Here is a 15,038-nt window from a genome sequence, read left to right as displayed (position 1 = left end):
AGAGAGAGAGAGAGACAGCCAGCGTGAGAGGGAACACAAGCAGGGGGAGTGGGAGAGGAAGAGGCAGGCTCCCAGTGGAAGAGCCTGATGTGGGACTCAATCCCAGAACGCCGGGATCACGCCCTGAGCCGAAGGCAGATGCCTAACGACTGAGCCACCCAGGCACCCCCAGATCCTTCCTCTTCTTTATCAGAACTCTGATTTTGTACCCAACTGAAACACCTGACTGCTGCTCCCTTGCAACGAGAGGTGGCCATGTGACTTAGTTCTGGCCGGTGAGCTAAAAGTGGAAATGTACCAGGTGGGACTTGTTGGGAAATTACTGTTTTCCTGATCAAAAGGGCCAGAGGCAGCTGACACGCTGTTTTTGCTCCCCTTCCCTGCCTTGCTGCCTGGAATGTGGTTAGAAGTGGGGAGGAGGAGGCACTGTTTGTAACTACGAGAACAGAAGCTACCCCCTGGCAGAGCCGGAAGACAGAATGAGTCTGGGACATGGACCTCCCACCTGTCTGTCTCCAGACCTCTGGTGTGGAGAAGCCCCACTGTTTTTTGGGGTTTCTGTCAGATGCAGTGGTTCGCTGACACACAGCCCAGATGCTTGCTGGGCAGCACCAGCTGTCTGTCTCCACACTGGCCAAGAAGGGAGCGTATTGTGACTGAAGGAAATGAAGGGCGGGCTCAGGCCTTGTGGGGCCTCCCCTGGTTTTGGGGAGGATTCTTCTTGGCCCCAGGAAGAGACTGCTGGGGGGTCTGACAGCAGATGCTGGGGACAGAGCCGACGTACTGAGCAGAGCCTGACCCCCGTGTCGGGGGTGGCTGAGGACTGTCTACTGGGGCTTCCCGGGATGGGCGAGGGGGGGCCGCTCCCCCGCCTGCTCCATCTCACTGGCTGCCAGCACCTGACAAAGGTCAGTATTGTGCTCCTGCCAGAAGGAGCTGGAGTCCTGTGTGTTCAGTGGAAAAATAATCCCTGGTCCTGGTTGACCATGGAAGTGTCCGTAAATATTTGGTCGGGGCAGGAGGCTGGGAGACAAGGGGCAGATTCAGGGAGCTGGTGGGCTGGGCAGGCTTTGGGTGAGGGTGGGTGGCAGTGGCTTCCTCAGAGTTGAGGAGAAACAAGCAGGCCCTGCTGCTCCTGACCTGTGGTAAGGCCACCTGACTGCCCAGGGAGGTGATTTATGGGCAGGCTGTCAGACCACCTGTTAGCTCACACTGGCCCCACAGCAGAATTTGGGCCCTTTGGCCTTCCTCGTTTCTCAGTGGCAACATGCTTCTCTGAGAGCCCTGGAAGCCAAGCCCTCACAAGAGAACATGGCTGCATTGTCTCGGAGGAGCAGGAAGCCTTGACCGGACTTGGCAGCTGGACCCTCGCTGGTGAGGAAAGCTGTTCTGGGGGTGTTCCCAGCCCCCTGCTCTGGGTACATCTGCCCTGTCCTTCAGCATCTGCTGACAAACCCCCAGGGTCTCTTTCCTGGCACCACCCTTTCCAAATGCTGGACATTTGAGTGGCAGGAGCCTGTTGCCTCCATTTCAGGCCTTCTCCCCTCCCTGCCGCATTCAGCTCCAGGTTGCAGCACCATCTGCTCTGAGCTCGCCCAAGAAGCCCTCAGTGATGATAGCTGTGTCCTTCCCTGCATGCAGGACAAAGACCCTGCCAGCCTGAGGTCACCGCAGCCCCTCCGCCTCAGCTGCTGGCTTGTCTGGATCGAGGTTTCCACCCCGGGCTGCATACCACCCCAGGGAGCGTCCAGGGATTCCGATTTCTGAGCACCCTCCAGAGATTCCACTGTAATTGCTGTAGAGTGGGGCCCCTGTTTTCCAGAAGCTCTCTAGATGACTTGAAGGTTTATGTGTTAAAATGCGGAGTCTGATACAGTAAGGCCTGGGGTGGGCCTGAGCTTTTATGTGTTTCTAACCGGCTCCCAGGGGATGCTGCTTCTCTGGCCCCCGTGGCATAGGTCTACACCATTATCCCCTACAGGATGGGACCAGTGCCCAGGGCAGTCTGAAAGCGCAATGGGTAGGAGTTGACATGTTTAGGCCCTTGGCTCTTCAGAGTAGTTCCCTGTGGTCCAGCCTTGGGGTCTGAGGAGCAGACATTGCCAGGGACATGCTGCAGGATTGTGGGAGCCTTCTGAGCGTGGGAGAAGGCCGGGGATCTTGGCGTCTCTCTCCCTCTTCAGGAGCAGAAGGACGGTTGTCTCCCTCCCTGAGTGATGGGGATGAGAAGGGTGACCCTCACTCTGTTCTCAGGGGATCCTGCAAGAATGTGGGCATTGCTCTTAGGCATTGCAGGTATGTCTGTGTGGACAGGCCATGGGTTATGACAAGGACTTCTTTCTAAAAGTCCCTTCTGAACCCCCCCTTTGGGGACCAGGTGACATATAACCTAGTCAAAACCAACTGTTGTTTTTTTTTGATTTAATTAAAAACTTAAAAAATTAGAAACCAAACCTTGCCTGCGTCAGATCTAGTACCTGTGGCCTTGCAGCGGGGGCGATAATTTACTTATCAGGGTCACAGGGGCGTGCGGAGGCTGAGGAATGAACCCCAAAGAGCGGCCCTCTGGGAGGGGGTCTGGGCTGGGCTTCTCTCCAGGCTAGCAGGAATGGAAAGGGGGGAGATGGGGAAGGTGGTGAACTGTCGCTGGAGGGCACTGTGACCCTAATGCCTCTCCTTTGGGGGGACTATGATGACACGAGTGGGCGGGGGGGGGTAGGGAATTGTCCCCAAATAGCTCAGCCTAATACTGGACTTTCCTCTTTAAGGCAAGTCCTCACCACCGACAGAAGGGAGCTGACACAATGGTGCACTCGGGAGACTTCCTCCTCAGACTTCTCAGAGCCCCTCCACGCTTCCCTTGCTCTCTCCTCCACCTACTTCCCAAATGAAAAAGCTCTGCTCCTAAGAGAAGAGGTCCCCAGGGACCCCAGAACCCCTCAGTCATGGACAGCTCAGGTGCCATGCCCCTTCCTCAGGGCCTGTGCTGGTAACAACTCTGCATGAAACCACTCAGGCAGGGGCTGGGTCAGCCTGGGAATAGGGGTGAAGCCAAGTGGGCAGGAAGAGAGTGTGCCCCAGGGGTGGGGAGAGGGCAAGGCACAACTGGCTGGGTGGGGCAGGGAGGAGCGCCCTTAGTGGGGTTCAGCGGCCCCATAGAAGAAGGGGTAGTAGAGGGAGCAGGGGTAGGAGAACATGAATTTGACCGCAAACTTCATCTCCTTATTCTTCTTGTCCCAGCGGTAGACGGCCATAAGCAGCAGCTGTCCGTCCACCTTGCGGCCCATGACCAGGAAGCTGCCGGCCAGGCTGTCTAGCTGTGGACAGGGGCAGCCGGCACCGTTCTTCATGTGCAGCACCAGCCTCTTGGTGTCCTTACGCTTCAGGGGGCCTGGCTTGAGTAGCTTCTTCTTTTTCTGGGCTCCAATCAGCTTCCGGTCTCCATTCTCTATCTTGATCTCCTTGATGCGCATTTTAACCACTGTGTGTGTGCGGAGGGGTAGACAGAGGAACAGTGTGAGACTGGGCAGGTTTGCTCAGGATGCTGGTGGGCCCCCAGTTGCTGCCTGTGCCTAAAGTTCTGAGCCTGGGCCTTGGGGAGGTGGACTTCGTGATTCCTGGGGTTGCTTCCAAATGGGATTTCTGGCTCTGTGTGTGTGTGTGTGTGTGTGTGTGTGTGTGTGTGTAGCAGTGGTGGGGTGGACTGGTAAATGTTTGACAGCTGGCCCTGGGGAGGGGTCTTGCTCTGTGGCACGTGCTGGTTTCTGTGGGGTAAATGCCCCCCCCCCCATGGCCCACCGCTTCATGGGGCACTGGACTGAAGCATGTACACAACCAGCTCTTGCTGCTGTGAACACACCCTGTAGTCTCCGTGAGACGTAGTACAGGTGGCAGTGTGATGTTTGGTGCTGTGTGTTTTATGTATGAGAGTATGTCTGTGGTGTCTGGAGTGTGGGGATGGGGGAGGTGCTTGAAGGCCAGATGGTGGTCGGGGTGACCGTCCAGGGCACATGAGGTGGCTGTAGAGAGCCTAATACATTTGGGGGTTGGGAGTCTGGAGCTTGGGGGGGTCACTTAGGCTAGTCTCCCCGTTCTCAGGCCTTTGGACCCCCATCTCTGGGAGCAACCAGGGAGATGCCAGAGAATGACTGTTCACCCAGGGAAGGAAATTGTAAAATCTCTTTCTTTCAGTCTCTCTCTTTTTCCCCTTACCTACTCTCTTTTTCTCTCTTGGAGACGCGCGTGCGCATGCACACACACACACCTTGCAATAGGAGTATTCTCTTTCCAGACAGACTAACAACATAAAAGACTGAAGTAAGGATTTCATTGCTATCTTTTTTTTACAGACAGGGAGGCTAAGACACAAAACAGCCACCAGCTTGGCAAAGGCCACATGCCGGGTCGTGTGGTCCTGACTAGACTTGGCTCACTGTCTCAGGAATGGAGAGGCGCCAGGATGAAGGCGTGGGACAAGTGACCGCAGCTCCCCTGGCCAGAGGTGCATCGGGCACCATACAGAGGTGCCCAGGAGCGAGGGTGCTGCACTTCCATCCTGGGGCCCGGCTCTTTCCCTGATGCCCCCATCCATCTCCAGGCTTAGCTTGCTTCTCCCAAAGAGAATCCAACCCTGGAGGCCCTTTGGTGGGCAGATGCCAACGGGAGGGCTGCAGGAGCCTTGGCCAGGGGTGGTTTTGGGGCTCATGGACATGACCTTGAGGGGCTTCTGAAGCCCCTGGGATGACCTACAAAATGAGGCGCATTTCTTTGGCCACATGGTTCATGGGTATGATCAGATTCTAAAAGGGACCCATGATGCAAAAACTGTTAGTATTCACTATGATGGTTGTGGACATGGCTATTTGTGTGTGTGTGTGTGTGTGTGTGTGTGTGTAGAGGAGTTGGGCAGTGGCCACATGGGCTCCACACTCACCGAAGTCGCTGGAACACATCTGCTCCATGAGGCCGTCGGCACTGTGCTCCATCTCACACTGGGCACAGATCTTGGTCACTGAAGAGAGAAGCAGGGGTGGGGTGGAGGGAGGCTGATGAGGGATCAGAGTCCAAAAAGCCGCTCCAGAGTACAGGCCTACCGCACCGAGGAGCCACCTCCCCCTGCCCAGCCTCCACTCTTAGCAGGAAATGGGATGATGGTAACGGTGCTCGCTGAGTAGTTGTGAGGGTCAAAAGAGACAGGGTTGCACGGGGACAAAACCGCCCCAGTGGGTACATTGCTCCATGACCCTGGCAGCTGCCACCATTGATGTGCACTGTCTTCTTCTAAACTTTGTTTCATTTAATCCTTAGCCTATGAAGTAGGTATTATTCCTATTAAAGAAAAGAAAGCTGAGGCCCAGAGTAGCTACCCAAGTCGGCAGCACTATTGCAAACTGAGCTTAGAACTCAGGATTTGTGACTCCCAGGCTGGAGCTGGGATGGGGGTATCTGCAGGGTCTACCTAGGAACACGGTTTGGGCAAGTGGAGAAACAAGCGACACTGGCCAGGCAGGGACTGCAGTAAACTGAGGAGCATTACCCTCTGAGGTGAGCAGCTTAGCATTGCCAGAACTTTTGATTTTCCAAGAGAAGCCCAAACTCTTAATTTTTATATGAGATAGTCTCAGTTTTATTATTGGCCACACAAACCCTTCAGGCTGCCTCTGGTTCTCAGGCCCACACGGCACCTGCTCTCTGTCCCATGTCTCTGCCTCCAGGTGGGACGCCCCATCATAGGGGATAGCAGGCTTCAGAGAGGGCAGGGCCTGGTGGGATTCCGAGCCCGAGCCCAGGACTTCCCTGCCTCCCAGGCTGTTAATACATGGCTTCCAAGAAAACCAGAAAAGGAGCCGGGATCCCGGCTAGGGACTGCACTGTCTCTGCTTGAGCTGGCTCTCCCCTGCTTCCTGGTCCCATTTCCAACCCAAGAACAGGGGTGTTTCCTGTCTCTCAACACTCCCCAGTCACAGGACCCCTACCCAACTGTGACTCTCAGGAGGGACATGGGGGTGTAGGACCAAGGGCTGTGTGGATGAAGTTAGCCCTTGGGGGGGGGGGGGTAGGGTGTGTGGAGTCCAGTTGCTTTTTCGGAGTCTGGTCAATAGGAAAATGGGAAAGCAGTGCTGCCCCTTGGGGGAGTCCCAGCATCAGGGGCTCCTTAGACTCGAATTAACTGCCCAAAGCCCTTCTGCTCAGTGCCACTGCTTATCTTCCTGTCCGGTGCCCAGCCCAGGCGTACTCTGTTGGCAAGATGGGGGGCGCACAGTGAAGGGAGGCTGAGACCAGGGAGGAACTAGGGGTAATGGGACTTGGGGTGGGCGGGAAGTGGCACTTAGTATCTCACAGGTTGTTGGAACCTGAGCTCACTTTCTGTATTATTTATGGAAAAACTGAGGCTCGAAGTTAAGCAACTCCCGAAGACTCCTTGTTAGTGGTAGCCTGGCAATCTGCTCTCTCTTCTGCACTGAGCTTTACCCCATGGTCTCCCAACCTGAGGGATTAGGGAAGATAGTGGGAGAATTTAGGGTTCCCAGGTACAGAAAATGGTGTGTGTGTGTGTGTTTGGGGGCAGGGACCATAGCCCGGGAGTGCACTTAGCCCACAGTTTTTCCCTATATCCCTTCTGTCAGCCCTTCTCCCCTCTTGAGGTCCCAACATGGGTGGTGGTGATGCTTATTTTGGTGCCGTGGAGTCCAGAGCTGTGGAGGAGGTGAACGGGCCTGGTCATTGCTTAGCGACCCTGTGCATTCTTGGGCTGAGAGAGGCTGTAAGACATTTATGGGGACGCCCCGGGATGGGGGGACAGCATTGGGGCTACCCAGGGACTCCAGCGTCTTCGGAAGGTGAGCGCTGCGAGGGACGCCAGGGGCGTCTTCAGGAAAGGAGTGGGAATGGAGAGAGCCAGTGAGCATGTCCAGAGCTGCGGGGAGGCACTACTCTGGGAGTCCGAGAAGGCTGGGAGGCTAGGGGTGGGGGGAGGCGAGCAATTCCCGGAGCATGCAGGGTTGAGCGAAGGCGGAGTGCGTGTGTGCGTGTGTGCGTGTGTGTGTGTGTGTGTAAGGGGTGGCACCTCCGGGGGGCTCCCGGGCGCCCGGGGCCGTCGGAGCGCGCGGGGGCGGCGGCGGCGGCGCTACCTGGAGGCGCGGTGGCAGGCAGGTGTCCGAACTGCACAGTGATGCAGAGGTCGTTGTCCAGGGGGAACTTGTGACAGTGCAGCATCTCGGGCCAGGGGAAGCCGTAGGCCTCCATGAGCGGCGCGCAGCCAGCGCGCACGGCCTCGCAGAGCGAGCGACACGGGTAGATGGGCCGGTCGAGGCAGACGGGCGCGAAGAGAGAGCAGAGGAAGACCTGGGTGTCCGAGTGGCAGCGTTTGGCCAGCAGCGGCAGCCAGCTGCTCGCCTGCTGCTTCACCTCGGCCAGGCTCTCGTGCTCCAGCAGGTTGGGCAGCCGCATGCGCTTGTAGCCCACGGTGTGGCAGAGCGGAAGGTCGGCGGGGATGTCGAGGCACTGCGGCGGCTTGGAGTACGAGCGCCCGTGCAGCGGCTCCGCCTGCCAGCCGTAGTAGTCGTACTCCTGCGCGCGGGCCGGCGCCCCGTGCAGCGCCCCCAGCAGCAGCGCCAGCGCGGCCGCCCGCGCGCCCCCCGCCGCCGCCCGCATGGTGCGCGGCGTTCTCAGCTGCCTCGGAGTGCGTCCGCCGCCCCGTCGCTGCCCTGCAGCCGCCGCCACCCCCGAGGTGGCCCGAGTGGTGGCAGCCTTCGCTCCGCTCCCCGGCGCACCGAGTGATCCTGGCACCTCCCACCTCGGGGCTCCGGCCCCGGCCTCGCCGCGCGCCCCAGCCAATCTCCGGCCGCCCGGCCCCCGGGCCCAGGCGTGGAGGCGAGGTGGAGCCCCCTCGGCCCCTCCCGCCGGTTCCCGCGCGTCCCGCCCCGTGCGGGCTTGTGCGCGCCTCTCCCCCGCACCGGCTCCCCTGGCTCTCCTGCCTCCGCGCCGGGCTGGCCTTGCGAGGCTCCCGGGGGATCCCTCACCTCCCTGGGCATTTCCTCGACGATCGCGTTCTCCATCCTTCCTCCTTATCTCCCTCCGCCACAGCCTCTCCTGTTCCTTTTCTCACTCACTTCACTTGCTTATCTGCCCGTCTCGGCCTTTCCCCCTCCGCTCTGCTTTCTCTTCCCTGACACCTCGGTTCTCCCTCCTGGTAGAAGGCTCCTGGCTGCCTACACCCTCCTGTTCCAGGACGGCAGTTCTTCACCGGGCCATTCTCAAGCATGTGTTTGAGCTCGTGCCTGGTCCGGGCACTGTGCTGCTTGCTTTTGGGGAATCAGAGATGGATCTGACCCAGGACCCCCCACCTCCAGGGACACCGTAGCCTAGTGGGGGCTAAGGTAATCATAACTGCCATTCAGTGAGCTCTAAGTGCCGTAGACACTGCACAGCACTTCACAGCCTTATCGCCGGCTATTTCTATTGATAGCTAATACTTCTTGGATACTTACTGTGTCTGTTCTAAGCACATTGCATAAGTTACCCCATTTAATTCTCACAGTAATGCTATAATAAGGCGAGTGGGTACTGTTATTATCTTCACTTTACAGATAAATGTACCCAGGCAGAGAGAAGTTAAGTGAGGATAGGGGCCAGGACTTGACCCCCGGTGGTCTGGTTCCAGAGTTCAGAACCCGGGTATACCCGGGAGGTCTGGATTCTGAGTCTGCAGGCTGGCTGGCTTTGGGGCCCTTCCAGTGAAGTAACTGGCCCTCAGTCACATAGCTAATGGGTGAGGGAGCCAGGATTTGAATCCAGGTTTGGGCTCCAAAGGCCATGACTTAACTACTTTGCCCTGAGATAAATTCCAACCCAGGCCAGGAAAGGCTGTGGGAGGAGGAAGGAATTGAGGGTGCCCAGGGAGGCATCAGAGAGGAGGTATTCAGGAACCCCATGTTTGTGGTCTTTTCCTTCTGTCTGGGCCCTGCCTTCTGTTGGCTTTCCTGTGGGAGGAGATTTGGAGAAATGCTTGAGGGTGGGGAAGCTGCTTCTTGAGAGCCTGGCCTGAGACCTGACCTCCCCAGACTGTGGGGGGGAGGTCTGCTGGGAAGGTGTCTTGCAGGAGGGCGTGGGGCACTCTGGGGCCTGTCTCTGCCCTTGCCCTCCCCTCCACTTCTGGTCTTACACCTCCTACCCTCTACCCTACTGAATGTTTCCAAGGCTCCTGTCTTCCCCTGGATGTGTCCTTGCAGGGATCGTGGAGAGAGGTGAGGGACCACTCCTCTTCATATTCAGCAGATACACATGAAGCACCTACTGTGTGCAAGGTGTGAGGTGTGCTGTACACACCACAGGTAGGGATCCAGAAATGCAGACGGCATAGTCTCTGCTTTGTCTGATCTAGTGTGAGAAAAAGACAAAAGGCAGGGCAGAGGACACAGAAGGACATTCAGCAGACAGAGCCCAGGGTGGGTTCAGGCGAAAGAGCATGAAGAGGTTCTGTGGATGAGCCCCAGAAGGGAAAGGACCACTCCCTGTTGGCCCAGGCAGCGGAATGTAGTAATGGTGCAAGAGCCTGGACTTTGTAGACAAAAAGAGCCAGGTTGAAGTCCAAGTGCATATTCGCTGAGTGACCTTGGGCAAGTACTTAGCCATTCTGACCGTCCATTTTCTTGTTTATAAAGTGGAACACTCTCAACAGTTACGGTGAGGGGCAAACAAAATGATGCGTGGAGAGAAAGCCTCCAGCACAGTGCCAGCACGCAGTAGGCACCTAGGAATGGAAGGTCTCTAAGGGATGTGTGCCTTAGGGTGGAAATGTGCTGTGTGTTCTGCAGGCTCCCTTGGATACCTTGGCCCTGGCTCTGGTTGGGACCCTGAGCAGTAATTCTGTCCCCTGTGCTCCAGCTTACCCTTATCCCCGCTTCAGGCTTGGCAGGGCTTCTGTGCCTTCAGGGGGGCAGTGTGGTCTTGGGCACTAGCAGGGCGTGTTGGCACGCCCCAGGTGACGTGCAAGGTGCAGGCTCCCTAGGCAGCTGGTCGGCCTCTGCTGGTCTTGGCGGCCCAGTGCCTGGCCTGGACAGCAGGAGGCGTTCTTCCTGCTGCTGGTTATGTAAGAGCCGCACGTGGGAAGAGCCAGGTGAGTCGTACCTGGCAGCTCCAGAGTCTCCTAAGGGTAGAGGCGCCTGGCTGGAAGCCGCCTGGAAGAGGAGGATGGGCCATCTTTACCTGACAGCTCTGCCTTGGGGACTCCCGAGGCTCCGTGACACGGTGAGATGAAGGAGGGAGGGCCTTCACAGGAATGCAGCCCAGGTGGGGGCTGTGCCATGGGGCAGTCATTCAGGAAGATCTCCCGCTGCGGCCCGGTCAGTGGGTAACCTTGGCGCTGTGGCCCGAGCGGGAGGAGGCTGCACTCTGATGTGTTGCCTCTTCCTGACGAGGCTGTTCCAGACCTAGGCGGCTGTGTGGAACCCCTGGCAAGGTGGGCATCTGTCCATCCTGGAGCTTCTGCGGTCTGTCCCGGTGCACATTGCCCCCAGCTGATGGAAGGGACCGTTTGTTTAAAAAAAAAAAAGTGTATTTGTGGTTTGTTGTGAGCAAAGTTCTACCTAGATACCTCTTAGATCAATCTTGCTAATTACGTTATCAAATCCTACATTTTTCTGCCTTTCTATCGCCTGCTTTAGTGATTCTCCTAGTGTAGTCAGGGTTCTCCTGAGGGTCCCAGAGTCCTTTTCAGGGAGTCTACAAGGTCAAAATTATATGCAGTTCAAAGATCCACTCTGAGTACAGATAGATCAGTGGATGGTAAGGTAACAGAGTAAGAGAAGTTTACGGGTACGGATTCAGTCCTACACTACAAGCATCATTTAAGGAACGGCCGCAAGGCAATTTTTAATACTATCGAAGAGGAATATCTATAGTGTCTGAAAAGGCTGTTAAAATATTCTCTTTCGCAGCTACATTTCTGTGTGAGGCCAAATTTTCTTCATACACTGCGACCAAAACAACATGTAACGGCAGATTGAGTGCAGAAGGAGGTATGAAAATCTGAGTCTGTTAAGCCAGATGTGAAAGAGATTTGCAAAAATTAAGACAATGCTACTCTTTTCACTATTTTTTTTGTTTTGTGAAATATAGTTATTTTTCACAGAATTTGTTATTTATGTTCACACATACTGGGTCTATTTTTGTTACTTTAAATAAGTTAATAAATGGAATTTTGCTCAGTTTTAATTTTAAACATGGTAAATGTTAGTAGGTGTAAAAGCATGTGAAGAAAAGGTCTTTAATCTAAAAGCCTCAATCATTTTTAAGAGTGTAAAGGGTTCCTGAGACCAGAAAGTTTAAGAACTGCTGGTTTACTTACTCTGTTCATTTCATTTCTTCTCTCTCTCTCTTTTTTTTATAGTAATCCCTATACCCAGTGTGGGGCTGGAACTCACAACTCCGAGATCAAGAGTTGCACGCTCTACCGACTGAGCCAGCCAGGTGCCCCTATTCTATTCGTTTCTGATAGAGGTGTATAAAATCTACGTTGATTGTGCGTTTACTATTTTTTCCTTTTTTTTTTTTTTTTTGGAATCAGTTTTGCTTTATATACTCTGAAGCCGTGTTGTTATGAGCATAAAGGTTCATGACCATTATATATTCTGGTTGGACTATAATTTCTACCTGTATGAAATAGCCTTCTTCATTCGTTTTAATGCTTTGGTCTCAGGAATAATCATTCCATGAATGAACGTTTAACTAGAGCCTGCTCTGGGCCAGACATACACATGAGACAGTCTCGGTTCCTGTCCACGTGGAGAACAGGGACACACGAAGGCACTGTATGTAGCGTGGCAGGAAGAGTCTGGGCTTTGTGTCAGATTGACCGGTGGTGAATTCTGGCCACTTGCTAGTTGTGTGTCTTTGGACCTATGTCTCTTGAAATTGAACCTTAATTTCTTCGTGTGTAGAATGAGGTGAAGAACATTTATTTACTGCATGTTAGTGAAGGCTTACTGAGGCAAGGGAAGAGAGGAGCACCCGGCAGGGTGCCTGCATATGGGAGCGCTGTGATTAGTGCTATAATGGAACCACGAGTGGGAGATCCGCCCCATTCATGCCTCCTTTCAGGCATGCCCGGGAGAGGCAGTGCATGGCAGTGGGGAGTGTACCAAGCTTGGACTCAGAAGATCTCAGTTGTGTGTTTTCAACTTAGTAGCAAGTCCCCCCCACACCCTGAGTGTCGGTTTCCTCATCTGTGAGATGGGGAGGACGACCTCTGCCTCACATTCTCCATGGGGCCATCTTGAGGATCAAATGAAATAATGAAGAGTTAGGAGGTTGAGATGATGATGGAGGTGAGGCCGACTTTGTTGCTGGCCCAAGGTGGGGCATCTTCTGTCCCAGCCTGTGAGCAAGGTCTGCCAGCACAGGCACGGCTGCCTCCCGGGAGGGCTGGGATGCCCAAGGTGATGAGACCGAATCTTGTCCTTATTTCAGAGTCTTCGGGAGTTATCTGCCTTTTACGATCTCAGTGTTCCCTGCTGGGATACCCGTCTTCATCGCACTGGCTCCTGAGTGCTTAGCAAAAAGCCCAGCCTGAGTGGCCTGTGTAATTAAGAGAACTCTTAGAGCTAGCAGGGCCCCATTGCTATTGTCCTCCAGCGTCTCCCATCCCCAACCATTGTCTTTAAGAGGAAACTAGAACTTGGCCTTCCTCTCAGTCCAGTCCTTTTACTACCACATCGCTTTCCATCATTTAGTTTTGTTGTTGATTATAAAGTCAGCATCTGTCCCAGAGGTCCCCAGCTCCGCATAGCCTTCCTGCTGCACAGCCTGTGCTCCGGGAAGCCGTTCAGGGGGTCCTGCTTAGGATCTCTGGGTGCACTGGTAGCCGTGGGGTCCTGCTCGTAGAGGGGCTGGAGCTGGGCTCACTGTCATTGAATCAAGTGGCCAGGGAGGCAAGTCGCAGTCCTCCCTTCTATGACCCTGGACACTGGCAGGCACACTGGTTGTCCTGGATCTCACGGGAAAGCAGAGGCCAAGCTTGTCTTGGACCGGGGCATGTCTAGTGCTAAGAATGCCTGTCTGAAGTGCAACAGGAAGGATGCGGGTGGGCACTGCTGGTATTCTCTGGCCAGGGCTGGGGATGAAGACAAGGCTTTTTGCCCTGGGTCCCCAGCACACCTGGGACCCCCAGGGTCTGGCTGGTCGGCGACCCTGGCTAGAAGTACATCAGAGAGGCAGCCAAATGTTTGGGCTGAGACTGAGAACTCTGAAGTGAGACTGGATTCTAATTGCAGCAATGCTCCTTGACCTTGGGCAGGTTATTGAACCTCTCTGTGCTTCAGCTTTCTCATCTGTAAAATGAGGATAATCATGGTAATTCCTTTGAGGATTATTTAGAGGATTAGAGTTCATTTAACAATTGCTTACAGCAGTGCAGACGGGAGGGACTATCTATATAGTTGCTAGTTAATACTATTGAGTACTGGCGTGACAAAGGTCTTTAGAGACTGTCACCAAATTCTCCTCACTCCTAAATTTCTCTTAAAATCCACCTGTGCTCTCCCTCCTCCCCACTTGTCCTTCCTCACTGCTCAGGGCTGCTCTCTGGTCTCATTGTTTTCCACTCTGCAGGAGGGAACTGGTCACTTCACACTGCTGATCTGCTAGCCTCTCCCTTCAGCTCGGGGCCCTCAGTCGCTCCGATTGCTTTTCGCCTCAAGTTCTTCCCAAGACTTCGGAAGGCCAGGCCTCCTTGCTGGCCTGGCTTGTAGAACCTGAACTCCCCTTTGTGGCCTCCTCATACTGGTCATCATAGTGCATCCCTGTGGACAAAGAGCTCCACAAGGGCAAGAGCTCTGTTTCTCTTGCTCCTAGCACACTGCCAGACACATAGTAGGTGCTCAATAAATGTTGTATGAGTGAATGACTGAATGGACAGATGACTACTTGGGGGGAGGAATTATCAGAAGAAAGGGGTCTTTGGAGCCAGCCAGGCTCAGGCTGGAGCCAGCTTCCTCTAACCTTTTTCGGTCTCTGTTGGAATTCTTGGGAGGCCCAAAGAAGGTCAGGAGGGTTATAGGGTGACTGTGAGGAGAGGTGGGGAACAAGTCGAGTCCAGTTGAGGAGTACTTCATGCTTGCTGAGGGATTGGGGGTGATGGACGAGCCCCCTATGCTCATGTTGACTTCCATCCGTCCCTCTTTCCCTCTCCTCTCTCCAACATGTGTTTAGGGCATCCGAGGTGCCGGCATTATGCTCTGTGCTTTCCTTTAATGATCCCAATAGCACTGTGAGGCAGGTATTATTACCCCCCATTTAATATGAGAAACCTGAGACCCAGAGAGGTTCAGTAACTTACCTATAATCACACAGGCACGAACCAGAGCCAGAACTTAAAGCGGGGACTTCCTTCTATGGCTTGTGGATTCCATCCAGCATGAGAAGTGGCTAGGGGTTCCATCCTATTGAGCCCTGACCCCAACTGTCTTGCGGAAGAGGAGGGCCCTAGGGCCAGAGACTCCTATGGGACTCAAGTGACTGGGCTGCCAGCAGGTTTGACCCTGGTTGGCCAGGCCACTGCCCTTAGGGAGCTCAAGATCTAGAGGGACAGCTACGCAATGCCCAAATAGACGAGTAGTTTATAATCACAACTAGAGTGACTTCCTGGTTAGCAGGAAGAGAGGGGCCCCAAAGCCTCATCTTTGTGGAAAGGAGAATGAGCACTGGACGCAGAGTCAAAGGCACCTAGTGTTAGGCTCTGCCTCCAGCACTTGTGGGCTGTGGGAACTCGGGTCAGACTCAGCTCCTTGTGCTTTAGTTTCCCCGTCTGTGAAACAGGCGCTTTCTGCTGTAGACTTGTGGGTAAGATGAAATGGGAAATACCTGCAGATGCTTAGAAGTGCGGCGTAAGTGTTACAGAGTTTTGTGTAGTCACGGGGTGGGGGCAGCTTGCACACCCTCCCAGCCCCCGCTACGCTGTCTGGGCCCTCAGGACCCCAGATTTTTAAGCTGTTTCCGTTGAAAGCTATTCGCTATTCCGGTGGTTCCTGACCACCCGGGTC

At 54.8% G+C, this 15,038-nt stretch overlaps 2 protein-coding genes across 3 annotated transcripts in view; one reads left to right on the top strand and one right to left on the bottom strand.

Annotated features, from left to right (window-relative positions):
- Positions 1-15,038, top strand: part of ZFYVE27 (zinc finger FYVE-type containing 27) — a 94,970-nt gene that overhangs the window by 24,591 nt on the left and 55,341 nt on the right. Inside the window, exon 10 of one of the 2 annotated variants that reach the window (XM_087862824.1) lies at positions 11,390-11,469. In XM_087862824.1, coding sequence (XP_087718950.1) covers positions 11,390-11,460 — 71 coding nt within the window. In that variant the 3' untranslated portion in view covers positions 11,461-11,469. Of the gene's footprint in view, positions 1-11,389; positions 11,625-15,038 lie in introns of those variants that run through there. The other variant, XM_087862825.1, reaches the window with a different exon arrangement.
- On the bottom strand, positions 2,405-7,795 carry SFRP5 (secreted frizzled related protein 5). Its single transcript, XM_045784804.2, has 3 exons — positions 7,131-7,795; positions 4,934-5,011; positions 2,405-3,481 (listed from the first exon to the last, which is right to left on the bottom strand). Exons 1-3 carry the CDS (start codon positions 7,651-7,653, stop codon positions 3,135-3,137), a joined length of 948 nt encoding a protein of 315 aa, XP_045640760.1. The 5' UTR covers positions 7,654-7,795; the 3' UTR covers positions 2,405-3,134.

Source organism: Ursus americanus, chromosome 6, assembly GCF_024610735.1.
Source record: "Ursus americanus isolate L20-20 chromosome 6, mUrsAme1.1.p, whole genome shotgun sequence".
NCBI classification, from domain to species: Eukaryota; Metazoa; Chordata; class Mammalia; order Carnivora; family Ursidae; genus Ursus; species Ursus americanus.
The sequence above is the reverse complement of the archived record's forward strand: the minus strand, read 5'-3'. Positions and strand labels throughout refer to the sequence as shown.

Excerpts from the sequence above, each read along its gene's own strand:
- SFRP5 (XM_045784804.2), bottom strand. The coding sequence starts at position 7,653 with ATGCGGGCGGCGGCGGGGGGCGCGCGGGCGGCCGCGCTGGCGCTGCTG. Across the intron at positions 5,012-7,130 it reads GCCTGCCACCGCGCCTCCAG|TGACCAAGATCTGTGCCCAG; the intron begins GTAGCGCCGCCG and ends TTCTCTCTTCAG. Across the intron at positions 3,482-4,933 it reads GATGTGTTCCAGCGACTTCG|TGGTTAAAATGCGCATCAAG; the intron begins GTGAGTGTGGAG and ends GCACACACACAG.